This window comes from Rhinolophus sinicus, linkage group LG05 (genome assembly GCF_036562045.2).
Source record: "Rhinolophus sinicus isolate RSC01 linkage group LG05, ASM3656204v1, whole genome shotgun sequence".
Lineage (NCBI taxonomy): Eukaryota > Metazoa > Chordata > Mammalia > Chiroptera > Rhinolophidae > Rhinolophus > Rhinolophus sinicus.
Window position 1 is genome coordinate 101,133,428 of NC_133755.1, and position 27,197 is coordinate 101,160,624.

General features: G+C 36.8%; 1 protein-coding gene across 29 annotated transcripts in view; it reads right to left on the minus strand.

Annotated features, from left to right (window-relative positions):
* DST (dystonin) overlaps nucleotides 1–27,197 on the minus strand; it is a 428,022-nt gene that overhangs the window by 53,396 nt on the left and 347,429 nt on the right. For 25 of the 29 annotated variants that reach the window (XM_019734644.2, XM_019734631.2, XM_074333118.1 and 22 more), the window contains 11 exons: nucleotides 22,264–22,425; nucleotides 20,579–20,749; nucleotides 18,039–18,205; nucleotides 16,572–16,731; nucleotides 16,041–16,367; nucleotides 15,428–15,512; nucleotides 13,944–14,185; nucleotides 12,799–13,005; nucleotides 2,822–2,941; nucleotides 2,541–2,648; nucleotides 539–757 (listed from right to left, as the gene is read on the minus strand). In XM_019734644.2, the coding sequence (XP_019590203.2) occupies nucleotides 539–757; nucleotides 2,541–2,648; nucleotides 2,822–2,941; nucleotides 12,799–13,005; nucleotides 13,944–14,185; nucleotides 15,428–15,512; nucleotides 16,041–16,367; nucleotides 16,572–16,731; nucleotides 18,039–18,205; nucleotides 20,579–20,749; nucleotides 22,264–22,425 (1,968 nt within the window). The remainder of the gene's footprint in view (nucleotides 1–538; nucleotides 758–2,540; nucleotides 2,649–2,821; nucleotides 2,942–12,798; nucleotides 13,006–13,943; nucleotides 14,186–15,427; nucleotides 15,513–16,040; nucleotides 16,368–16,571; nucleotides 16,732–18,038; nucleotides 18,206–20,578; nucleotides 20,750–22,263; nucleotides 22,426–27,197) is intronic. The other 4 variants (XM_019734633.2, XM_074333130.1, XM_074333126.1 and 1 more) reach the window with 1 other exon arrangement.

The window sequence follows — 27,197 nt, forward strand, 5'->3', positions numbered from 1 at the left end:
TTTTTCCTTTTATAGAGGTAGTTTTCATGATATTGCTATTTTGACACATTTGTTATATTGTACATTTTCGCAAGGCTCAATTGCTTTGTTTGTGTGATGTCACTTCCATATACTTCTGCTCTTCACTTGCAGTCTAAATTGCTCTCATCACTATATACAAAGTATAAAATTTAGTCAACACGTGTAAATTGAAAGCAATTTGATATGCATAAATTAAAAGTACTTCAAAAGCTTACTTCTCTAACATTGTGAATGGAAACCTTATTTTTGTACCCAGATGGTTTATACTGCATACTATTCTACAAAAGCTGTGATATAATTAATGACATACACAGTGTGATCTACCTACTGAGTCTTCTCACTGTAAACCTGGATAACAGGGTAAGCAACTATGAGGTAAGCACTTTGTACAGACAAAAACAGAAAATCACTACAACATCCTCTTCACGTTAGGTGTCTTCACTGCATTAAAAAACACCACGAAAATCATGACTCTCTTTATTGGGAAATATAACATTCTCTTTGACACAGAGCTTACCCGGTGTTCTTCCTGCTGTTGTCTTAGAGTCTCATACTCGAGGGCTGGGGCAGGAAGCTGAGAGATGATTCTTTGTGTTTCGGTCAGCCATGGCCAAAGTTCTTCGTATGTTTCCCAGAACTGGTTAACCAGGGACTGTGCCCGTTCTAGCTGTAGATACCTCTCTGAGTTTATCTGGCAGATGGTGTCATAGTTCTTCAATACCTTGTCCAGTTTTTTCTAGAAATTAAGATGATAAAATGTGTTTAACTGATCAAGCAAGCCAAGCAGCACATGCGCATAAGATGGTTTTGTCCAGCACTATACGCCTGGTGCAGAGCAGACACTCAGTAAACGTATGGTAAGTGAATAAGTCAATAAAAGCTATTTAGGTTTTAACTGTTTCTATGTATAAAATAGTTCACTTTAAATTAAAGAAAGGCCTTCTAGGTTTATCCATGTCGTTGCATAGCAGGATTTCGTTCCTTTTTAAGGCTGACTAATATTCCAACATATGCTAATGTAAGTGTTCTTACATTAAGCGTTCTTTATAAAAAAATTATGGATACATATGTAAAAAATAGCAAAAATGTGGAACATCTTAAAAGCATAACAATTGGAGATCAGGCTAACAAATTATGATATATTCCTACAAAGGAATTCTACACAATCATTAAAAATCATGGAATTTAATGACACAGAGAATTTCTCAAAAAAAAAAATAGGTGACAAAACCCAAATATAAATATGTAAATGAGCAAGGCCTGAAGTTTTATTTTTTTTCTTTCCTTTTCTTTCTTTTTTTGTTGTTGTTGTTAAGGCCTTAAGTTTTATGAGTAAGACACTAGGCTCTCTAAACATAATTAGCAAAATTTTCCAGCTATTCTCACAACATCTTCTAGGTTAGAAAACAAGTCTCATGATTCTAGTAACATTTACACTGCTGTCTCAAAAAACAAAACAAAACAAAAAAACAAACAAGGACTACCTTTCACTAATGAAATTTTAAGAGGAACTGCTAGTTAAAAAAATTAATTACATATATTGGAATCAAAGTGGAACCTTCTGCTATCCATTCAATTTCATGGGGTGGTTACAGTGATTAAGATTATGGTACACATTTACATCATAAACTAATATCAGAAGATAAAGCACAAGAGTAATCTAATAAACCACAGAATTACATCAAAATTATTTCATGATTTGTACCTACATGTCAGAATCTTTACAAAAATAATAAAGGAAATATTAAATTATACACAAGTAAATTGCCACTGTAGCGTATAAACAAAAGACAAAGTATCATTAAATAACGTACATTCCATTACTTTCCTATGTTATACCTTGAAAGCAATGCATACTCTTTTAAATGTGATCTAAGGCATAAACATTTGTATAATTTTGTTTTTTGTCATGGGATATTTTCTTACTAGAAGCATTAATTTCTTTAGGCTGTTCAGATGTCTGAATATGAATTGAACTAAACATTTTCCTTGTGGCTGGTGTTCTATCAATTTAAAGTATCATTGAAACTACATAAAGTGGATACTTCCTTAATTATTCAGTTCATTTTTTTCCCTATACAGCTTTCTGTAACTTTATACAGAATGGATTTCAGCATTAGCGGGAATCACATATTTTGGGTTTTGTTTCAGCTCAAGAGGCTCAAATGTTTCTAGAGATCGTAAACAACAGTTGACAGATATAATAACAATTTATACTGATAATAATGGCAATAATACAGCTAACATTAATTGAATGCTTAATGTGTGCCAGTTATTCAAGGACTCAAACCTTAATGGCTTTTCTGTATATTAAAAAAGACCGTCCCCAGGGTGATTCCCTTAAGGAATATTCCTTTCACTGCTGTTCTGTATGCTTGAAAAATGCCTCACTGAAACTAATGACTTAGCTGTTTAAATGGCAGCTGTGGATAAAGGAAAAGTGCTTTTCTAGGACTGAAAGCTCAATACAGGCCGTTTATTCAAGAGTGTCACTACCAGTCACATAGACAAGTTTATACCTTCATTGGTTGCTTTTCCTCTTCACTGCATGTGGCCATGATTTTATGTCCAGATTTAACAAGTTCATCGATAATATCCTTGTGTCTCAAAATCTCCATGGTGAATGTCTGTGATTTACAAAAATAAAGATTAAAAATAGAGAATGAATGAAGTAAAAACAATTAGGCAAAGTAGTTGACAATACCAAGTTACACGAGTGGGGTGTTGCAAAGTAAATCATGCAAGGACATTTTCTAGACTAGCTAATAATTTAGATGCAACTGGAAATGTGCTCCTTCACCTTTTGAACCTGCAGCTGAGCAGAGGTCTGGTCTTGCTCAAGCCTGATGTCACCCAGAGACATCAATTTCTTTTCGGTTTCAGTAATCCAGGATAACTCAGCATCAGCTGCTTGGTCAAACTAAACAAAAGACAAACAATTAGGTCAGCAAGTTCCTGTAACTGGTGCCAGAAAAACACCTATCTACATTTCTTATAAATATACTTATTACGCAAGTGGAAAATTGGAGTTTATCTCTTCATGGCATCCTGAAATAATTCATGATAATGACTGAAGTTATAAAGTGAGGCGAACTCTCCACTGAATAATTAAACATATGCTCTTAAAGAGTGTTGAATCCATAACACAGCATCAATGACTTTAGGACAGTAACACTGTTATTGCCTTCTTTTGGGTAGTTACAAGAATTTTCTCCTTAGGAGTATTATCCAAATTGAACAACTATAGAAGTCAATAGCTGGATGCCACCTTTCAATCATTTCCGCTATCACTTTAACCCATGTGATATGCAGGTAGCATTCTGCTATCAAAGGACACGATTCTTAGCATAAAGAATGGAATATTCCCATATATTTATTACTGATGTGTGTACAATTATATATGTAAAATACGTCTCTGTGTATGCAGAGTGTATCCCCAAATGACTCATGTCATTTTTTCACATCTCTTTTAATAGCAGAAAATATTTTCTAGAGCATTTTTACACATTTCAAGAGATTTTATTTTATGATCATAACAGTAATCTGTGGTGGAAAATTCACAAAATACAGAAAAATATACAGAAGAAAATTTAAAAACTGGAGTTAATACCATTGGTATTTTAGTGAATTTTCTTCCGGAAGTTGAGAAAGATTTATAAAGGTCTGGGATAACACTGTATAAACAGTTTCATATCCTGCTTTATCATTTACTATGCACTTTTCCCATGTCATATTCTTCTAAGTGTGATGTTTAAATAACACCATTGTATGCTAGCACACCTGGGTATTTTCATTTAGGCTCTCTGCATTTTTTTTTTTTTTTTTGCTATTATATAAACAACCCCCTAATGAATAGCCTTATATATAAATCTACATTGGCATCTCTAATTAGTTCCTTAGGGTAGATTCCTAGACGTTGACTGTACCAAATCAAAGAACATGAGCATTTTCAGTACCTTGCATCAGATAAACTCCAGTGGCTTGCAGGGCCAAGCAGTTATCATAAATGAGTAAAGTGGGCAAGTGACACCACAAGCACTAATGATAAATGGTAACTAACAATGGCCACAGTTGGAAGATTTAATAGGAAATAGACATTGTGAGTATTCAAATCCAGTACTGCCAGAACTTCTAATTTTTCCAAAGAACCTGGAAATCCAGATGGGGTTACGAGGATAACTAGGTGATGGGTGAGAAGGGTGGAGATAAGAAACTAGATCAGAAAACAATTCATACTTTAAAATACTACGCAACATTAGGCAGACTCGTGGGAAGATGGAGCAGATGTACTTTTCCCTGTTCCTCATAGGTGCACCTAAAAACCCTCGGTGGTATACATAAAATATACGTAAGACGACTCTGAAAGGAGAGAGAAAAGAATAGAACTGCTGTGGACCTTGGGACCCAAGGAACAACACAGAGGTGAGTTCTCTAGGTTTCCTTCTTGCCTCACTTCCCAAGGCTGGATACTGGAGAAACTGACAACCCAGACAGACCATCAGGCACAGACAAAAACCCCAAGAAAAGCTTGCTCTTTCTAGCCAAAGGACCAGAAAATGGCAAACTACCAAGAAAGAAACCTTTTAGACAATGTTACTCTACTCTAATCAAGCACCACAGGAAAAAAAACAAGCTGTGGTCCCACCCACACTGACATGAAGAAAGGCTGAATGTGGAGCCTAGATTTCCAAATTCATGAGCCTATAACAAGGTGCTCACATCCTTGCCAGGGTGACGTCAGAGAAGGCCAAGTAGGGAGCTGGAACTTTCACCCCCACTGGCCAATAACATGTCCCCTGGCCACAGTATCAGTGGAGACCATGTGGCGAGCCAGGATTTCCAGGGCCACCAAGAAACAGAGTTTTCTCCCCCTCCCCTCTTCTGGGTGTCAGAGAAGGCTGAGTGGAGTCAGGATTTCGACCACTCTTTAGTGGTGATGTGGCCACCTTCATTGTGGTGTCAGTAGATACCACTCAGAGAGCTGGAACACCCGTTTCCACACAGCAAATATAAGTGTCCCCCACCCCACTTAGATGTCATGAGAGGTTGAGTGGGGAACCTGGACCTCTAATTCCACCTGGTAGCACTCCCATGTGTTCTGCTAGAGTGGTGTCAGAAAAATCCAGTTTAAAAAGAACTTTTAAGACCCAAGACTCAGAACATAACACCAAGAACCAAGAAAACCTCAAACCTAACTAAAGAAGACAATAAATGCCAATGTCTAGATGACAGAAATGTTAAAAGTATCCAACAATGATTTTAAAGTATCCATGATCAAAATGCTCTAATGAGCAACTTCAAACATCGTTGGAATGAACGAAAAATTAAGAGGCCTCAGCAACAAAACAGAAAGCCTCAGCAAAGAAACAGCATGTCTAAAGAACTAAATGGAAGTTTCAGAACTTAAAAATCTAACAAAATGCTCAAGGGATAAATGACATCAAGGAAAGGGACAGAGGAAAGAATCAGTGAAGTAGAAGACAGAACAATAGAAATGATCCAATCTGAATAATAGAAAATAGACTGGAAAAAAAAAGTAACTGAGCCTCAGGGACCTGTGGAATTATAATAAGAGATCTAACATTCATGTCATTGGAATCCCAGAAGGAGAGAAAGAGGTTGTGGCTGAAAAGTACTCAAACATTCTTAAAATTATAAAACTATAGACACTGATACCAGATTTGTGGTTGCCAGGAGTTAAGGAAGGGGGTAGAGATGGGAGGGGATCAGTATGGCTCTTAAAACACGTTGCGTACGGCGGGGTTTAAATCCCTCGTGAAGATTCTCGTGATCCGTACGCAACGTGTTAAAGGGCAACGTGAGGAATGATTCTGATCTTGGAAATGTTCTGTGTCTTGACTGCATCCATGTCAATATCCTGCTTGTGATATTGTTCTATAATTTTATAAGATGTTATCACTGGGGAAACTGGGGAAAGGGGACAATAAGATCTCCGTATTATGTCTTACAATTGCATGAGAACCTACAATTATCTTTAAACAAGTTATTTAAAAAATAACAAGAAAAATTCTATGTGCGTAACCTCTCATCTGTAAGTTCCTGTTTGCATTTTGTCTTTTAAGTATATACTGACAAATTGTCCTTCAGATAAGATGTACTCATTTATATTCCCACAAGCAGAGTTTGGCTGGACACCCTCATCACCAGGGGGATATCCTTTATTTTTTAATAATATTTGTAAAGCTTGTTGGTAGACTTTCCTTCATTATAAGGAAATCACCGGACACAAACATTAACAGCACTGGTTAAGAATATTGTTATGGTTTTAATCTCACAAATAAAAATAACAAATTATAGAAGTGAGAAATACATAACATTAAATTATTATTTGCTTTAGATATATCATGCAGCCACTTGCTTTCACCTTTACTAAATAATGAATGAGTAAATAAATATTAAAGCTATTTGCAGGTCAATTTCTTTTAGTCAACATTTTAGATAGAAAAAATGTAAATAATCATCTAAATAATAAGAAATATAAGAGATAAAGATAACAATCTTACATTTACCTATAAAAACTCAATTACATAAGGATATGAAAGGGAAGACATGGCTTATAACAAACCTTTACCTAACAATCTCTAGAAGTATTACCAGAACAAAATCTGAACATAAACCAACAGCTACCAAAAAACACTGCAAAAGTCAGGCTGCTTTAAGCCTACAAAGTGTCTGGGCAGAGGTCACACTATCATATACGTTGATTAGAATATATTTGTCTCCCCGGGCTCTCCGTTGAGTGTCACATGTTTAACAGGATCACTAATGTGCTAAGTTGTTCCAGACAGAAATGCACAGCGTTAATCATCAGAGTGGGTGAGCTCTCATATAAGGGCAGAACTTCTAAAATAACTCTGTGTACATTCATATAATCTCCATTTATTTTTTTTTGTATTTCCCATAACATTATACATTATATTTCAGTGAAGCTACCTGTTTCAAAAAACATAGAACAGGCTCATGGTTTGCCCACAGTGATAGTAACAAATGTTTTGCTCACTGATTCATTCCTTTTTCTGCTCTTGGGACAAATCAAAACAATATGGACTCCAGAAGGAAGCTTGATGAATCATTTGAAAAATTCTACCTCAATCTGGTTCAAAAATCTATCTTAATGATATTACTTAGTTTCAGATGAAACTACTCATTAGCAATTATGGATCAATGTGATAAAGGAAAAAATTTTCATCAACTAATTCAGCAGCTTCAGATGTGGAAAAAGAAATATTCATTAAAAAAGTGGAAGAGTCTTCTATGCGTGGATTATTAGCTTTCAAGCCACATACCAAGAAACTTCAAAGTATAACTTCGCCATGTGATTGCCTTAAGGAGCATAAAACTGAGAAAAACAGCCCAGGCCTTTCTACCTGGGTGCAAATGCTGCAAGATACCTGAATAAAATCTAACAATAACGATATTTTTCTTCTGCTGGTGTCTGAAAAAAAATAAAGTAACACACTACCCCACACTACCCCTCTTGTTTGAGTTCAGATATTTTTAGTATTTATATGACAATTCCAATGAAACCTAGACTGTTAGTGTTAATATTAGTTTAATACCAAGTCTCCCTGTCTTAAAAAAAAAAAAAAGTATCCAATGGAAAATAGTATGATGATACCATCTAAGTTGCCAAAATAGAAAAGCTGAAGCTCAAACACTGTTTCTGTTAACCAAGGCAAATATTTGCTCTGCTGAAAGAAAACAGGACTTCAAGCCAAAATGTCCCTTCTGTCTTCTGGAATTTTTTTTTTTAATTTTTATTAAATTGGCAAATATTTATTGCCAATATTTATTTATTGCTAAATATTTAGCAACACGTGGAATAGCCACGGGGTCTACATTGAGCAATTTACAGCAAAGTGAGGCATTTGTTTTAGGTCTATGCCTCCCAAATGACTACTTAATGTGTGTACCTCCAATGGACCATAAAAACTGCTTACGTTACATGTGAGCAACATGGAGAGCCAGATTGCTACACAAATTTCAATAAATGTGTTTACTGCTCATACAAGTAGCAAAAATTAACTTCAAATGAATTGTAGATGATCTTAGCATCCATAACTGCATTCTTGGAAATATTTTATCAGTATCCTCAGTAGAGTCTAACCATCAACCTTAGCTACTGTAACTCCTATTATAGTTGAACTAGCATTTCAGGAATTTCCTACAAGTCAGAGAAAGACATTTTAATTGGCTATCTCTAAATATTGCTGAAAAGCACTAAAATAGTAAGGGTCAGCATTCTTCTAAGGGACACACTAAGTGCTTAACATGCAATATCTCCTTTAATGCCGGCAACTGTACAATGTGGATATTACTGCTAAGTCTATTTACAACCAGGAAAACTGAGGCAGAGAGAAGTTAACTAATTTACCAGAGATTACCCAGCTAGTAAACGTTGGATCTGAGATGTGAACCAAGGGGGTCTGATATGAACCCCAGGGACTGCAGTCTTAACTGCCATGTTTTAACCCTTGCACTTGTATACAGTTTGGTCTTCATGAACTCAAAATAGTCATGTGATTTCACCAAAAATGGCTCAAATACCACAACAGTTAATAAGTGGCAGGTTTTAACCTACAATTTAAACGTTTCTCTGGTCTCTGACAAATTGCTTTCATGCTTAACTGTAAAGTCTCTCCTGAGTGGAAGTAGAGGATGGAGAAAGAAAGTGATAAGGAGCCCTAACCGCAAGGACATCCTTTTACTCCCTTCCCCTCCTGAGGATCTTATCACTTTCTTTTGATTAGCACTTCCTTCCATTTTGCTTCATACTATTCATAACACAGCCCTATCTTCCCACCCCCAACACCTGGAGGGTCTAAACAAATCTCACTTCCGTGGGGGAGGTTTCCTTCGAGGTCTTTAAGAAAAAATAAACAGGTGTTATTTTTCTCAAAGGCTGATTCCTAATGGGCCAATGAACTGTTTATTTGAATTGCACCCAAACGACCAACCCATGTGCCTTTATGTTGGGTTGTGAAGGCCTGCTAAAACAAACCAGGCGACTGGAACTGCCAAAGAGTGCCTGGGATTTTCAGACCCAGGGACATGAACACATTTGAGTGACTTCTAACAACTGCACCCTTCTAAGCGATAAAGGACAGTGAGCCACTCCGAGGTCTAAACGATCACAGTGGTCAGAATGCAGGCCACACATCTATGCATCTTTTAAGCATAAGTGCCCCTCCTCATTTCTACATGGTTTATTTGGTTCAATTTGCAATTAAGGAAAGAAAGCAACAAAGACATGTTACTTTGTGTAGGCTTAGCATGCAAAAATATGTACAGTTTTTAACAGATAAAGGCATTCATTGTGAGTTCTTGGCAGCTGTTTTGTTCTTTTTATTTATTTATTTTTTTATAAAGCTCACCATCACTATTTACTAAGCTGCATTGTTGCACTCTGATTTTTCCTCAAAGTAATGAATGAGCACAGTTCTTTTTAAAAAAGAATATCCTCTTCAGAATATCAATGCCTGCAAATCTGTAGAGTCAGATTGGCGGCTCATTGACTGGTAGAACCAAATGCATCCAGTCCGCACTCATTTGCCCGTCACTGAGGCTGTTCAGTTGTTTCCCAAATAATATCAAACATCACTCAAATTTTCATAGTGCTCTTAGCCCTATGGTTTCAAAATTTAATGACTTATCTTTTCAAAACTGTTACTGTGACATAGCATTAACAGGAAAAATCTAATCATGTCAGATCAGAACTTTTCTAAAAACTAAACTTGATACAGGCCAGTTACAAAGGACGTGCTAATTAGATGATACCTGTATGCTCCCTTCCCTTCTCTCTTCAAACTGTAATTCTTTTTCATGTTTTCCTGGACATTTTTCATGTCAATGTATGGCAGTCAATACACTCTGTGAATAGAGGCCCTATGCATTTGTTGCATGCATTTGTTGAAAGTCCCTGTGCATTTGTTGAATTCCAAAAAGTAGGTTATAACATTATAAACAACCTTATGTGGGCAAAAGATGAAACATCTTAAAAGAAATATGTTTGGAAAACAAACAGAACATTCAGTTATTTAAAATCTAGTTTAATTTAGCCAGGTGATTCAGAGACAAAGCATTCAATCTATAAATGTAAAAATTACCAACTCATGTTCAAGGCACATGTCCTCACCCTGTCACTTGTGGGTGTGGTTATGCTGGGGGTATAAATCTGGGAAATAGTGTTAAAAAAACAAAGTGTGTATCTCTAAAAAGATGGACTATGGTCAGATCATGTCCATGTTTCAAACAGAGAAGAGAGAGAATGGTAGATGATTTGCTTATCCAACAAAAAACATGTAGTACAAAACATGTGGCTAACATGAACTCTAAAGATTATTTTTGCATCATTCCTTTTATACTTCATGATGTATTGTCATTGGGTAAACAGAAAACATATTTTAATGTCAAAGTGTCCTCTGTCCTAATTCCAAACATCTACAAGTGGGCAAGGTTATAAGATAATTTCAATGATATATTATCTCCTTTATAAATCTAAAAACTATGAGTTTAGAAACTATTCCTCTGAGTGGAAAACGAAACGTCTGCCAAATTAGAAAGACAGGTACCAATTTGTTTTTAAACCTGCCTAGAGAGTGATACTTCACGATCCTTTCAGTGTTGCATTCTCGTGTCTCACAGTCCTTATAAACTGGAAATATCCTCATTATATATTTCCATTCTGCTGCAATAATGGCACCTTCCTTCAGATTAATGAAGGAGGTTAGAAAAAATGGATCACCCCTCAGGACTTTTCTTCTCTACGTAATTTATAAGGAGATACTCTAGTGTGGTAGGATGACATCTGGGCTAAATTCTGGTTGCGACTGTGCCACGTACTGACTGTGGGACCACAGGCAAGTCACTTCGAACACAGCTCTACACTGTATGTTTGTTTGGCCTTGCTGGAGGCATTTCTTTTCTTTTTTTCTTTTTCTTTTTCTTTTTTTTTTCTCTTATGACATAAGTGCATTTTATTGTTTTCTTTATTAATGGAGGTATTTCATTGGACAGACTTGTAGGCATTTGAAAGGAATGCACATATAAATACAAAATAAATACACATGAACAATCAGAAGATGTTAATGGCACTAATATAAGCTGTATGACCTACTGGTAACAAGATACTTTTACTTCACACATTCTCTCTCTCTCTCTCTCTCTCTCTCTCTCAAAAAGAAGGCTGGAAGGATAGAGACCGTAATGTTTATACATACTTTCTTCCACGAGTTTTTCTGTATTCTTTCAGAAAATCTTTAAATGTTCTTAAAGAAGTGATTTTTTTTAGGGTAAAAAAATGTTATTTTCCTAAAGGATACATGTTTTGGGTTCTAGAAGACATATACTGACCTGGTTACTACTTTTTTTTCTTTTCTTTTTTTTTTTTTAATTTTGGAAAACATTTGTAAGGCCTCGAATAGACTTGGGCTACAGTTAATGACCTTGGTACATATCAGAGCTAACTAACCGATACGAGCTCAACCTGTAACCTTGCCCTTATCACTTCACTGAACTAACCAACCGTAGTTAACTTCTCAAGGAAATCTTACTCCCAAGAGTACAAAATATTTGTCTTGCTATTTAGGGATGTTTTCAGTGCCAATTCTGAATTGCTGGAATAAATTTCGGTGAAAAAAATTCAGTATATTTCAAATACTTGAGAAAACTTCGCACAAATAAACACACTTATTTTCTTATAATAATGAAACATACAAATTCCTCCAAACTTTGAAAACAGTCATGAAAATACATTCCTCAGGCATGAATGCCCTCCCTCGCAAAAATTTCTTAGGCAGCCCTTGTGCTTTCATTTTTTTTTCATCAGCTTTTGTGATTATAGAGCACAGCACTGAAATGAAGAGTGGAGCATTATGCTTTAGAACTGTATAAATTACACTTTTACGGCAACCTTAGAAAATTAATTTTGGACGCTACCACGCAATCTGCTTGATTTGTGTTTCTTGCTTTTGGCTTGTATGAGTAAAAGCTTAATTATATACCTTCTCCAGCTCTGTTCTAGCTAAAGTACACTGCACCACCACTCTAACACCATCACCGAAAGCTTGCAATAATAGTCTGATGACTTAATGTAAATATTCAGAGATTTCAATCAAAGTTAATCAAAACATGTATCATGAACTTCTATTTTTTCAGCAGCCCCACTGGTTGCCCAGTTTTCTAAGGGAGCTATAGGTAAGGGTTGGTGCCTTTAAAACTCTCTGGAACTATGTAACTCTACGAGTCGCAGGTAAGTCAGAAACGATCCCTTTTCCCTTTTCAGTCATCTTCAGAAAAATCTGTATCAACACAACTGTTTCTTTTTAGAAAGAATACAGCCTCTCTGTGTCACAGCTGCATATAAATGAACAGTTAATACTGACTTAACATGATAACTCAAAATATTTACTCACAGACAGATCAGATTTGGCCAACGCATAAAATCAACATTAGCAATATGCATGTATGTAGACAAGAAGCATTTTGTTTGGAAAGCAGGGCTGATCTTCCAGGGGCTGATTTGGGAAGGATCACTCTGGGAAACAATACGGCAAATGGCCGTTGACAACGTGCAGACTAGCCTGGCCCTGGAACTCAGATGTCGAAGTAATCCCCATTCTTTTCAAACACCTCCTTTCATTTTTGAAGCATAACAAATGAATGGAAACACAATGAACAGAAGTCTTTGTTCAGGTAGAGACTCTGGGGACAACTGGAGAAAATGTATTGCCTGGACAACAAACCACTTGCCCCTACCTGCTGTGACCTCAGAATGGCAGCATCAATCTCTTCCACCTTCTGAGTGATGGTGTCACTCACTAATCGGTAGCGCTCATTGTCCTCGGCCACCATCTTTTCAAGTCCTTCCCTTGCCCTCCATGGTACCAGTTCCAGTAAAGCACTGCTCACTTCATTAAGGGAATCCAATAAGGCTTTGCTATTTTTAGCTTCCTTTTTCAGCTCCTGAAAACAGAATTAAGAAAAGATACACATCTGTGGATAATGCTTACGTGTTTGAACAGTCTTTTCCTTTAACTGCATTTGGGGGCTAAAGTCCTTTGCAGGCTAATAATGCGACGCATTGGCCCCCTTAGTTTCAGTTAAGTTCTATAAACCTTTGTTATTTAAAGGTATTTTGCAAAAAGGAAAGTGTTTCCTGAAACATTCCTAAGAACAATTCGTTTGTCAATATGGCAAGATTTGATCTTTGAAATTTAATGTAAATGTTTAAAAATTGGGAAACAAAACTGAGCAAGTTACCATGTATTCCTCTTTGCTTCCTGGTAACCTCTAAGCCATCAGGTACCCGAAAAGTAAAATAAAGAGTCAAGTGCAAGCCAGAACCAAGTGACCCTCAAAATGAGGACACATTAGCTTTTTAAATCATCCCAGTTGAATGATTAAAAGCCCAGCAAGCCTGACCTCACTGACTCCCTTTCATTCACATATGATCATACTTCAGGGATGATAAAAAGAGGCTGCTCTCTCTGAAAAGAATGCTTAACATGGTAGGACACTAGATTTGCAGTATAGTTAAAAGAGCCACCTCCTGGTATGCCTCTGTCTTATAAAAATATTGTTATTCTAACCAAACGATGTGTATCTCTGAAAACAATGATCCTTTTCCTTTATTTTTTTCTGTTTTCATCATTCTATTTCTTGTGTAATATAAGCTGTACTCCCAACCATAAGACACTAAAAACAAATTATCAGAGTGTTTTCATCTCTGAGCTCCTACAAGTTTAAACAGTTGATCTGCTGCCAATTTCTGTCAGGTCCCTGCCCACCAAGGTATCCTTCAGCATATTAGTAACGACCGAGAAAAATATCATTTCATCCCTGTGTGCATACAACTCCCTAAAAGATAACCAACAGATACAAGTGTATAAATCAGAGCGTACTTTTTGTCGCAGGTGTGCTTGGCTCGCTGCTTCTCCCTTCAGAACCTGGGTTTCATATGAAAGTAATTCCACCTCCACCTTGTCCAGCCAGGTGCAGAGCTCCTCGTGTGTGGAGTGCAGCCGCCGCGCAAGCTGCAAGGCCTGTTCCAGGGTCTTGGCTACATCCGTGCTCAATTTAGTAATGTCTTTGTACCTTGCTTTAATGGCCTCCAATTTATCTTGAATTATTAAAACTTCATCACCTAAAATTTCAAAGGCATGTTATATCTCAGGGAAGGGTTTCTTCAGCTATTACTGTACACTGATGAGATGTTTCTGGGGGTAAAAAAAATAATAGGAGACATTTTTCTAAAGAAGTTCTGACTCAAGGGAAGCTCTTTTCTAGGTGTTAATCATTCCCAGGATTTCTGGCAACTCTAAACAGGTTTGAAAATGCAAATATGAAAACTGGAAAGGAGTATAGTATCTTCAGTTATGCGGAAAGCATCGCCTTTGCATCTATCTGTATGGTGCTTTCAGCTCTCAAGCAGACGGGTTAAAAACTGTCTGGGTTCAAATACTGACTTTGTAGTCTAAAACTACTGACTTTCGCCTTGTTACCTTGCACAAGATACTTAACCTCTCTGTGCCGCTGGTTACTTATCATTACATGAGGATAAGAATAGAACCTACTTCATAAGGCTGTGATAAAAACTCAATGAGTTTATATTTGCAAAGTGTTTAGAACAGTGCCTGGCATATGTGTGTACGCATGTGTGTGCATGTGTGTGCACATATTAAAAATAGTACACTCATTTGCACTATTCTTCTACCTCATTTTCAGACACACAGAGAAATTGTATCCTGGATTTCACACTTCTAGTTCAAGGCTCTAAATACTATAATGAATTCCTCCAACCCATAACAAATGGTATTTGACCCTATCGCATACACATGCTGAACTGGATATAGTTCAGTGAAACTTTCCTATGGCCAAAGGAAATACTAAAACAAGTTACTTTGTATCTATCTGTTTTCTTAGGAAGTTCAAGCATGAAGACATGCTTTCTTAGGAAGTTCAAGCATGAAGCCTTGGTATAGCCACAGTATGTGTCACTGAATGCAATCTAGCTTAAAATTAAAAAAAAAAAAAAAAAAAAAAAAAATCTATAACCTATGTGCTCATCTAGAACGAATGCCTTCCACAAATGGAAAACTAATATAACTATGCTGTGAGCCTCTCTGACCAGATTCTGTGCCACAGCACTTTGTGTTATGAGTAATACACCCGACTTCTATTAAGAACTCAAGTGAGATCATAAGAAAAAAAGTCAGATCATATCCCCACCCCATCCCTCCTTGATCAGTCCTAAAAGCATTCTCCAGAATGAAGTCTCGGAGGGACCCCAAAATTATGAAGTTTTTGTTTTTCCCCATCCCTAAAATGTTTTAAAAGCAATGCAAAACGTTCACTCCATGATTATTTAATTTGAAAGATATCTCACCTGTTGTTTGTTTAAGTAGTTCTAAACCATTTAGCAATGCCTGATCTACATTTTGTTTTCTGAGTAGTATGTCTTCTTGCAGAACCTAAAATGCAGGTACCATTTTTGTGTGGGGGGGAAAAATTAAATAAGCGTTAGCATTAGTCAACATCAGAGGACTTTAACTGGGTTTTGTAGAGATATATTTGAGTAAACATCTCACATTTTCAAATATCCATTATTGTTCCCTGTTTACCCTCCTCTTTCCACCATTGTGGCCCATGTCCCAGGTTCATCTACCATAACCACAGCACTCTCCTTTTCAGAAAACACATAGGATCCTATGAAAGTGAGCTATGTGAAGATACTGGAGTACTGGTTAATTATGGGTCTTTGCATACAACCATAAAAAGCAAATGAAAAGTGAGAAATCCAGCTGTTGGATAAATCCAATATCTTTTTTTTTTAAATAACTTCCTTAAAAGTAATCTGTATGCACAGGTAAAGTCTTTTTTGAGTATAGCAATTCATAACGAACCTAAATCATAACAAACATAAAAATAATATGGAAATAAGGAAGATTCAGAAAATAATGACAACTGAAATGAAAGTAAAATAAAATAAATCAAAATACCCGAAGTTCAGACTGCTGCTCCCACAGCCCCTCAGTGCTGTAATTCTGGACCGAGAGCGTGCTCAGTTTGCCATGTACTTCATTCAGCCAATTCATCAGCTCAACTTCATCTTCCCCAAAAATCTTAGCATTACATAAGGCCTGCTGGAGGAGCTCAGACCTGCTGTGACTTTTCTCTTGAATCTCAATGTACCATACTTGAGAGGAGTCTAATTTACTCTGCACCATATCTTTATCCTCCCTGGAGCTCAAAATCTTTAAGGATTGGCCAATGCTAACAGCCTGGTGTAAATGTTTATTGTGATTGATGATGTCATCTTCTAAGGCCTAAATGAAGTTTAAAAAAAGAGAAAAACAAACAGAATGGACAAATAAAAATGAAAACATAAATAGAATAAATGGATGCCATTTGAAATGGATTTAATGTGCAATTATGCGTAACACAACAATAATACGTAACTCAAATTTATGTCATGAAACCACGAAAGAAGTGGAAAACTGAATCTTACTAATGTGTGATGGGTATCTTACTTTGTGCTGTGCAATTTGTTCCTCAAGTTTAGACGCTTGGGTTCCTATGGGCTCACAATTCGCCAGCCTCTTTTCTATGGTTGTAAGCCACTCATTCAGTGGTTCTAAGGTTTCGTGAAATTGCTGTGCTACCACCGAGATACCTTCCAACTGACGGTTCCTACAAACGTGCCAAGACAAAGGTCATTTAGGAATGAAGAATGTATGAAATAGTCAACAGAAATCTTCACTCATGCTCCTGCATTCTAGTCTAAACATTTTTTTTGTAGAAAACATCTAAGCTTAAAATTAAAATCTCTCACATTTAAAGAACAGGTTAATATAGTTCTCCTATTAAATAAAACTAAAATTGAACAACAGACCTACCTCAAGTGGCTGAATCTTATGAAAGTCTTAAGTAATCTGGTTATAATACTTAGAATAATAATAGTTATCATAATAATAACAACAGTAATAACACAACAGCAGAAGTAATAATGACAATAAGATAACATTTATTGAACACATTTATTTTTTTCTTTTAAAAGAGAGGTATCTCCCATGGCAGCCAGTGCACAATGTCCTTGGGCATTACCGAAAAGGAATAATCTACTGACACATATGAAGGTCAACGTGAAACTTTTAGCCTCCTTAGGAGTACTTTACTTTATGGTCCTTGAACTACAATTAATTGTGCTCCATAATTCAACATTAGTCAAATCCTTCTTTTCACCATTTTAGCTCGAAAGGAGGTAGATATTTATGGAAATATTCATTCTGTTCAGTGGTTCATCTATTTTCAACCCAACAAGTTTATGTGGCTACACTTAATGTAGCCGCTACTCAAAAATGGTCAGTGGGGTGCCAATAGAGAGGATGCAGAAATGTAATGACAAAACTTTGAGCGCCAAAGCCCAGTGGGGCCATAATCTAGGCTTCCTGGCCTTCAGATATGTGACAGCACCTGCCTCATTTCCTAGCTGACTCCTACTCCTCCTTTAAAACATAGCTTATCTGTCACTTCCCTACCCTCAGACTAGGTTCTTCCTATTATATGCTCCTATAGAACCCTGTGTTTTTGCTTTGAAACATCACATTTGTCATTACTTTCCAATTCTATAAAATCTACGAGGAGTACCCTATGGTACAGATGATAGGTTCAGCTCATCCCTGTAACCCAAAGCCTAGTTCTGTGCCTGATACATAGTAGATGGGCAATGACTATGTAAGAAACACATGAATAAATTGCCCCTGAGAGAAATGCTTTTCATAAAACAAAGAGTTGGGATATATCCAGTGACTATAAGACACTGACTACCATTAGAGGAATGAGGAGAAAGGCAGGCACCACAGGCCCTGCTATCTATGTTCACATAAATGACAAACATAGAAAAATAACAAGAAAAGTATGTATTACCAAAATATAAAATATTACTATTAAAACCATTGCTACTCTTTCAAAAGATTGGAAGTAGTGTGTTAAGTTACCTTGTTTCAGCTTTATTAAGCAAGGCCTCCCATCTACTATCCAAGAGACTCAGTTGTTTCAAAATCTTTACTTTATCTGCAGGTTCTGCTGTGGCAGCAATTTTTTCTCCTTCACGTTTGATTACCTCCACAGTAGATTTGCGGTCATCCAACAATCTTTGGAGAAGCTTGAGGCAAAACAATAAATAACCCCCCCCAAAGGTTAAAGGAATACTTGTATCAACATAAAGGAAATTATATTGTAAGTACTTTTGATATGAGACCAAAATACATATTTTGTATGGATTCTGAAGGAAAAGGATCTGAGAAGTAGGATTTTAAAACTAACTCATTTTGCTTAATGAGTTATTACTATTGTGTCAGACATTGTGGTAGGGGCTTCCAAAATAGATAAAACAAATACTGATAAGGCCACCAAATCAATAATTTTTAATATAAAATAATGGGGTAGAAGGTGCTGCTTAGGGTAATTCCACTGCACGGAACGTGTCAAACCCCCCTTATTGTAATGAAATAGGAGTGTTCTAAACATTCAACAATGATCTCTCCCATTATTCAAAACCTTGTTTGATGTTAAACAATCCAGTACAGACAGGGAAGTTGAGACTCAGACCAAATTCACAAGCCACTGAGACTAAAACTCGAGGCTCTTGGCTCTTTCTACTGGTGGGACCAGCTCCTAAAACCTTCCTGAGGATGAAAACTGAAAGAGAGCCTTTAAATATAACCTCCAAAAGGAACGGAGGGTGGAACACGTCAGAAATCCACAATGCTAGTAAAATAAGACTAATAGTTCAGGATTTAGCAGGAGGGAAAAAAAAAATCAATTTAATGCTCAGCAAACATTTCGAGAAGCCTAGAATTGAATATTTGATACAGGTGGCCAGAACTCGGGATTACCTTGCTCTTTTCTAAACAAAACAAATATTTCATGAGCAAGCGCTATGCACAGGCACTGTTAACCGGAATGAGAAAAGCACAGGTAGATAAAACACTAACTACTTCACTGTCTCCTTCATCTGATGCTGACTCATAGTTAAGGATTAAAGAAATGGACAGCTACCCAGAAGTAACAAGCTACAAGAGTATTAGCTCACTTGCATTTTGAGAATAAGACCACCGAAGCAGGAGGTAGAGGAACATATTTAAAAAGGAGAAGAAACACAAACTATCTAGACACAGGTTAGAGTGATTAAAAAAAAAATCTAAGTCCAACAGGTGGTTGAGGCACTAAAGAAAACTAATTAAGTGGATTACTTTTGATAAACTTTAATAGCAAAGCCTCTGGCAATTAAGAAAGCAAAATCAGCAAATAGGTTTCCTCAGAAAAGCATAGTCAATAACTCTGGGAGAAGTATAAAGGTTTAAATTAAATTGTGAATGGTAGCAGTTATATTATTATATATAACACCTTATATTTTGAATATTATTATATTCTACATATTATATGTTATTTTACTACATATTGTATATTATATATATTATTTAAAAAACACACAAATGCCATGTGTTTCCTGTGATGTTTCTTTAATTCTTAACTCTAACTCTATTTCTAATAGGTTAATTTCCCAATATACTAAAGTCTTTAAAGAATTTTGAGAGAGATATTAGTAAATTCCAAACTAAATTGAGCCTCTTAGTACGTTCCCTTCTTTTTAGTTTCGCACAGGAGACACCTTACCAATGTGCTGTGTTGCAGGCCCCTTCCATATGACCTTCCAAGTCACGGCTGAAAAATTAATACTGAAAACATCACTAATGCTTTCTAACTGACTGCACCCTCAGGAGCACAAAAACTGTATGTGTGGTCCCAAGTAGTTATCATCCCTCTTGGAAAGACGAGAGTGTCTTTCCAACTTAGCCCTGTATTAGTAGTGCCAAAAGACACAACAGCACATTCCTTAGCATATACGAATCAAAAAAAATATTTGCCTCTTTAGTATAGGTTGAACCAAAAGAAACTGCCCGTATTGAATCTATAAAAAAGGCAGTTTTATATGGATCAAACTAATATGTAAGGGAACAATGATATTTCTGTCCAAAGTCACCTTTTCAGTGAGTGAGGTCTTCTTTGACTACAGTATTTAAAATTGCACGCGTACACACACACACACACACACACACACACACACACACATATGCATCCTCCACTCTAGCACTTCCTGTCCCCCATCCTTGCTATCACTTCCTAATTTTTACCTCCCATCCCTGCTTTAGTCATTACTTGTTAACTTATCACAGTTTAGTTATTTACTTTGTTTACTGTTTCTCCCTCCCTATAATTCCCTTCCCACTAAACCTTAAAACTCCATGAGGAACTTTTATGTTTTTTATTCAGTGATGTATCTCCAGCACCTGGAGCGATGCCGGATTCATGGCAGATGTTCCATAAATATCTGCTGAATGACCAACAAAATAATGTCGATAACCAGTTACTAGGATATCCTATCCATATAAATAAACAGAGTCACAAGGTAAATGTTTACTCTCATTTTAGTAAGAGGAACATGAAACACAATACAAAAGCATCACTGAATTACCTTTTGCTCTTGTATCTGGGCCTTCACCACTTTGAACTCAGCTGACGGTGGTTTCTGATTGGCCACAAGCTCTTCGGTGTCCAGCATCCAGCTGAGCAGGGACTCCAAGGCGTCCTGGAACCTCCCACAATGCAGCAGGGCCTCCTGCAGCTGGGCTGCTCGCTGGGCCACCTGCAAGGTTCCAGTGGTTCCAACTTACTTACTTACTTAATAAAATAACAAATTTGCCCACCGGCCACCACTTTTCATGTTTAATCTTTCTATTAGTCACAAATCTTCTTTTCCTTTTCATTCAAGATTTACCCAAAGCATTGATAGTGGCAGGCGGGGGGCAGAAAGGAGTCATACGTCAGCAGTAAGCCAAGAAGATAAGGTTACCATCCCAAACAGTCAATGTAGATGACAAAATCTTTGAGATTTGGGAAATATCCAATGCATTTATGATTAGCAATGAATGATTCTAGTATTTTAGAAACAATTCATTAGTCATTTTTTATCATTATCCCTGAAATTAATTTCTATTTCCTACTGATAAATATTAGGGATAAAGATAAAAATTTTAAAAAAGACTAAGATTAAAAAAAAGTAATATAACAGACAGAATCAGAATTATGTTTTGCTAGGCAAAATGATTATAAAGTATCCCATTAAATTCTGCAGCTCCAAGCTCTGAGTCCTTTTTTTAACAGACCAGGGGCTTTGTCTTCTATTAAATGGAGTCCCTGCGGCCTACAAAGATATATCCTATTGCCCTTCTCATAGATCTTTTCCTTTTGGACTAAAAAAGTAGTTGGCAAGATATTTTAAGCACTAGGGAATATATTTTCACCTGACACTGCAGTCCAACAATATTTGAAGAGCACTACAATATAAATCAGACTTTAAACAATGATAAATGTATGTCTGAGACTTGGCAATGATTACGATTTCAAGGCAGCAAAAATTGGTACAAGAACAATAACCACCACCACCTGATAAGCTCTGCCTCCGGTAAGGATTTTCTGATCATTTGTGTCATGTGAAGATCTGCCATTGTGTGTCAGCGTTATCTCTTTAAGACATCAGAGCACTGTTTTCCAGTGTTCTCCCTCACAGATAATTTTTAAAAGGTGGGATCTACATCTGATAAGTAAAATAATATTTGGAATCAATGCTCTTTAATGAGGGTAGCAAACCCTAAGTCCAGGGCTGATTTTCACTTGCACAGTGTGGCCTATTATACAGTGTGAAATTAGTTGCTGACGTTTGAAAATTAGAAGATTTCATATAAAAAGTGAGATTTCCAGGTTCTTTTGAACGTTAGTGTTCTCTTTGGCAACAGTAAGACTCGTACAAGGCACTGATGTGCGGGGGGTAAGCAGCTACTGTACTTTCAGAGGTGTGTGTGCTCTCTCAACACAGGACGATGTCATGGGCCACCGGCCATCACACCTGCACTATTGTGTTTCCGTCCAAGTAGAGATAATGACAAGGAGAGGCCCTATTTCACCCAGCTTGTTTCTTTCATTTATGCTCACTACTGAGCTCTGTGGGCATCTGAGTTTGGGCCGTCTAAGTTTACAGCAACATAAAGAAGTAGGCATGTTTAGGGAAGTCCGGTTACTATAAGTATGATCAGTGGTCACAACAAATGCTAGTGAATAATAAACAATAGAAATAGCAACGAATGGGCAGGAGAAAATTACCTTCTTATTGAGAGTCTTCCACCTTGTGTTGACATCATCCAGGTCATGCTCCAAACCCTGGGTGTTGGTGCTTTTAGCAGCACTCTGAATCAGGCCTTGACCTAACCAGTTTACGTCTTGCTGTTTTACCTGCAAGGGCTCAATCTCCTCTTTTTGAAATACCTGCAGTTGGAGGAGCAATAATAATACGAATTATATTACCTAATAACCATCAAATATAAACATTTGTTTAATTATTAAGTATCAATGATTAGAAATAAATATAATTTTTGTCACCTATTCATATGTTGTAGTTGCCTTATTAATAATTGTAAGAAATTAGACTAAATACAAATTCATAACATTTATTACCAAAACCATTCAGGAATATTAAAGAAAAATATTCTAAGTACATTTCATCAGCTTACCTATAAAACCAAGAAAATAGTACATTTGTCCTCTCTTTATTGCTTCATTATCATAGCACTAGAAATTTCCTATCATTCCAGTTTAACTCTAGGAAAAAATTGTATGAAAAATGCTAAGGAACAAAATAGTAAGATGGGCCCAAGATGAGCCCAGCTACCTAGTACAAAAATTCTTACCTACTCTTCTAAGGATGGCTTCTGTTAGTTAGCAATGAAGTTTGAGACTCAAATTGGAAATAAGAATCACTGACAAGATGATGAGGTGAGCCAAGAGACCAATCTATGGCTTGCCAGAGGGGCCAAAATGCATGTATGGAAAAGAAAAACGATATAGGCAGGCATTGCAATCGCATGGATCCCTACACATCTAGCCCCCTCAATGTCTATCAAGAATCTGATGGGCTTGCAAGAGGCATGCAGACGTCACTCCCTGGATGATCACAGCGCAGCAACTCTGGTTACTCTCTGGTCACTGCCTGCACTGTTAGCAGCTTTCTAGCTCTCTCACCCCGACTCTCCCTCCCATCCAACATACAGTCCCCAGTTGCCTGTAACTGTCAAAAGATCTAATGTGCTAGAGTAAAATGCAAGTTCCATGAAAGCAGAAATTTTCCTTACAGTAAGTAGTTCCATGCCGTGGACCTACCATAGTACCTAACATTGTTATATACCCAATAATTATTTGCCAAATGAATATCAATATAGAAAAATTATATTTATATCATGGGGTGAGTGATATCTACCCCTCAACAGACAATACTGGGGGCAGATCCACTCTTTCACAGATAATACAAATGTTTATTATACAAGGCTTGAAGGATGCCATGAAGAAAATAAATTAACTAAGGAAGGAAAGTTTCGGCTAGATACTAAGATAAGACAAGGTGTGAGGCTCTGAGTCATTATACTATAGCGTACTATATAAATATATCAATAGTCCAAGTGAATGAACAGTTAAAACAGAATATATAAAAACATAATAAAGGCAAATATCAAAAGAGTACTTTAAAACATTACAGACACAGTACGGAAAATAATTTTGAAAGATGTAGAGGCTGCAAGAGACAAACTCTCAGACTCTGCCCCAAGGATTAGCGAGCAGCATACTTCTGGGTTATTGTAAGAACGAGTACATTAAGGAATAGCAAACAAATAAATGATCATTTCCTCTAAAAGTCGCCTCCTACATAAAAGTACAAAATTTTTCTATAGAAAATCCATACAGACCATTTCCACACTGGCTAGTTGTTTCTGTATTACACTGCTAAATATAAAAAGTCAACTACACATAACCAACGAAATTATGAGAATTCCCCCAAGTAACTAAGAAAAAAACATAAGTTATCACAATTTTTTAAAAGGCAGTAATTTACCTAATAAGGCAATAGAAAGCTGCAGCAAGGTGATGAAAATAGAATTTGGTGTTGTATTATGATTCTATTTATTTTCTCCATCACTTTCTAAGTTGCAACTTCTAGGAACTAATAGCTGTGGATAAGTTTTACTACTTACAAAAAATGGAGGAGGGGGAGCTGCTACATTCTTAACTGCAAGAACTTATCTGGTATATAAGGATTTGGGGAAAAGTTCTATTCTCGCTCTCACATAATTTGCAGGACACAGAAACCTAACATAATATTCTGATAAACTACCTTACCTTTACTCTCTGATCTTGATTTTAAAGAAATTAATTTTAGGGTTATATATCAGACTAGGTCTAGGTGAGTCTGTGGTAATTTTCTGAAGTGCTACAAAAAATATACTAAGTGTTAAAAAAAATAACTACTGAAGGATCTACATACTCCTAGGAGTTTAATTACTTCCTACAAATAAACTGCAAGATCATTTGCATTAAAAAAAATACTTTGCCGAGCCTTTAAACCACCATGACATTTAATGCATGCTCAAGGAAAGGGCATCGCTGACTAGAGCAATTATTTCACAGACTGAAAAGAGGAACTTTTCTGATATTGTCCAAATTCCTTATCTCTCAGTGTAACATAATATTTATCAAAAGAGGCTTTCCCCCAGCCTAATCCATCAGCACACAAACACAGAAAAGCTTAAAATAAAATAAAATTACTCTAAGGCAAAGTTTACCAGAAGAGCTTAGTAAAAGTACCAAAATAGCTGAACTTCAATCTAAGTGGGAAGAAAAAAATTACAGGCTTGACAAACAACCTCTACTTATTACAAGGCTGCACCCTTTACTTTCTTACCTCATTCACCACTCACAAAAATAATCACACAAAGTTAGGAACTATAACGACTGTAAAATACAGCACAATAACTTCTGCACTTCCATAAGCAGAGCTACTTGAGGGAAAATTTTCAGCACATTTGAAAACATCCTGAATTTGAGTAGAGTACTTCACAGACCACAACAATATAATGTTGTGTTTGTACCTTCGTGACTAAGCTTCTCAAGCTTAATAAATCCAGTATAACTGCCCTTAAATGGCAGTGTCTTAAACCGCAATGTGTGTAAAAGCCGAATGGGAACATAAATTCACAGTGGAGGCATTCTAAATGAAAGGAAACAGCCAACATCTGCACAATCAATAACAGGACTCTATAAACAGCTGGGAATAATCATTCTCCTCAAAAATGGTCCCTAACTAATTGGTTATAATGATCAATGCATCAATGCCTGGTATCTTGCAGGGTACTAGTCAAACCCCCAAAGTAAAAGACTGGATTTGATCCTTATCAAAGACACTAGTGACCACTTTGAACAGAAATACAAACTTTTGGCACTGCAGAGTTTCCCATTTCCATTAGTTACCTGAACTGACTGAAAGCCATTACAGACTGTGTCCAATATTCCTGCCTGGGCCCTTGTTTTTCTGGGAGCTGCTTTCTTTATTACTGGTATGAATTTCGGGGAGCACTTCATATGTATCACCTCCATCTCCTGGGCAGAAAAGGGAGCCTCCACTTCCTCTTTAGATGCTCTGTTGGATTCTTCCAAGTCACATCGTGTCAACAGTGTCACATTTTCTACTAAACTTGTGCTATCACAATCTACATCATGTCCCCCCAAATCTGAATGAGAGAGATCTAAATCCTCAGGAGAATCTTCCATAAATTCCCTACTTTGTGCTATGATGTGGAATTCTCCTGGTCCACATGTTTTCCCTTCTTCTCCAGGATTAGAAACACCCTCATTTTCTCTATCTCTTGGCATAATTAATGAGTCATACTTAACAGTGCTCTCTTGCAAATCATTCTGCAGACAGCAAATTTCACCATGGATTTCCCTTGGACCATGTACACGTTTTGTTTCTTCTAGGGCAGAGACATCATGTAAAATCATTTTGGAGTTTTCATCCGGGTGGGCACTTCTACAAGAAAGCAATGGGATTTTCTGTTCGCTAGTGGAATTGACAGAAAAAAATGGTCTATATTGTTCTGCTATATGAATATCTTCAGCAGAAGGCAAGCTTCCAATCCGTGACTGGTCTCCAGTTAAAATGCCCTGTTTTTCTTCCCTCTCTGCTGGAGGGCTACATAAACCAGAGTCCTCCTCCTCCGATGTAAGAGAATTAGTCCCCCATCTGCACTTGCTGGCCTTGGTAACAGCATCTGACATATCAGTAGGTTCAACAAAAGAGCTTTCACTTTTGTTTGCATAATCCATAAAATTGGCTGGGACAAACATTCGCCATGACCGTCTATGCTCTTTCTTTTCTGCGTGAGATTTGGCTTTGGGTAATCCTGTGGTTCGAATGATATCGCTATTTAGTTTGAGCGCATCAAAGATCATCTTTTCATCTAGTTTGTTAGCTTCACGACCTTTCAGCTCAAACACACTGGAAGATGCAAGGGCACCGTTGGAGCATAACGAACTAACATCCAGTGTTCTGTGACTATAGGGTAAGGTCCGGTCTGTGAAATGCCTGGAAGACAGGCTACCTTTTGAACCCGAGTCTATCTGTTCATTTAGTCTAACAGTATCATAGATCGACCGCTGTGGAACGTAACAGTCTTCGATATTTAGGTCCTCCTCTTCTTCACCCTTCCCTACGCATGGGGGATTCTGGCGCAAACAGTCTGGTCTGCTGAGTGGCTTCCCCATTTTGTAGAAAGTTAAAGCAAATACTGCAGCTCTTGACACAAAAAACAAGAAATAAGATAAAGCATCTTTCAAAAAAGCGTACTACTGAACAGAACTATAAAGTGTCTTTAGCATAAAGACACATGCTCAAATACATGTACGTCGTAAATACATGAGGTCTTTAAGGTCATCATCAGTGCATCAGTCTAAATGCAACTATCCTTTTATCTGGTAGTCTTTAGAATGATTCTAAAAAATAAAGTGCATCAAGAACACAGAACAGAAATCTCCTTCCCCAGCCCCCAAAGTTCCCTTTCACATACTCCAAAACACAGAAAAAAAAAACAAAAAACAAAAAAACACAGACAAACACTTAACAGTGGCTCAAACACTAAGAACATTCCATTGTCAGTCCATTTCCCTTTTTAGTCTAATTTTGCATCTGAAATTTCCAGGTTAAAATTTCCAAA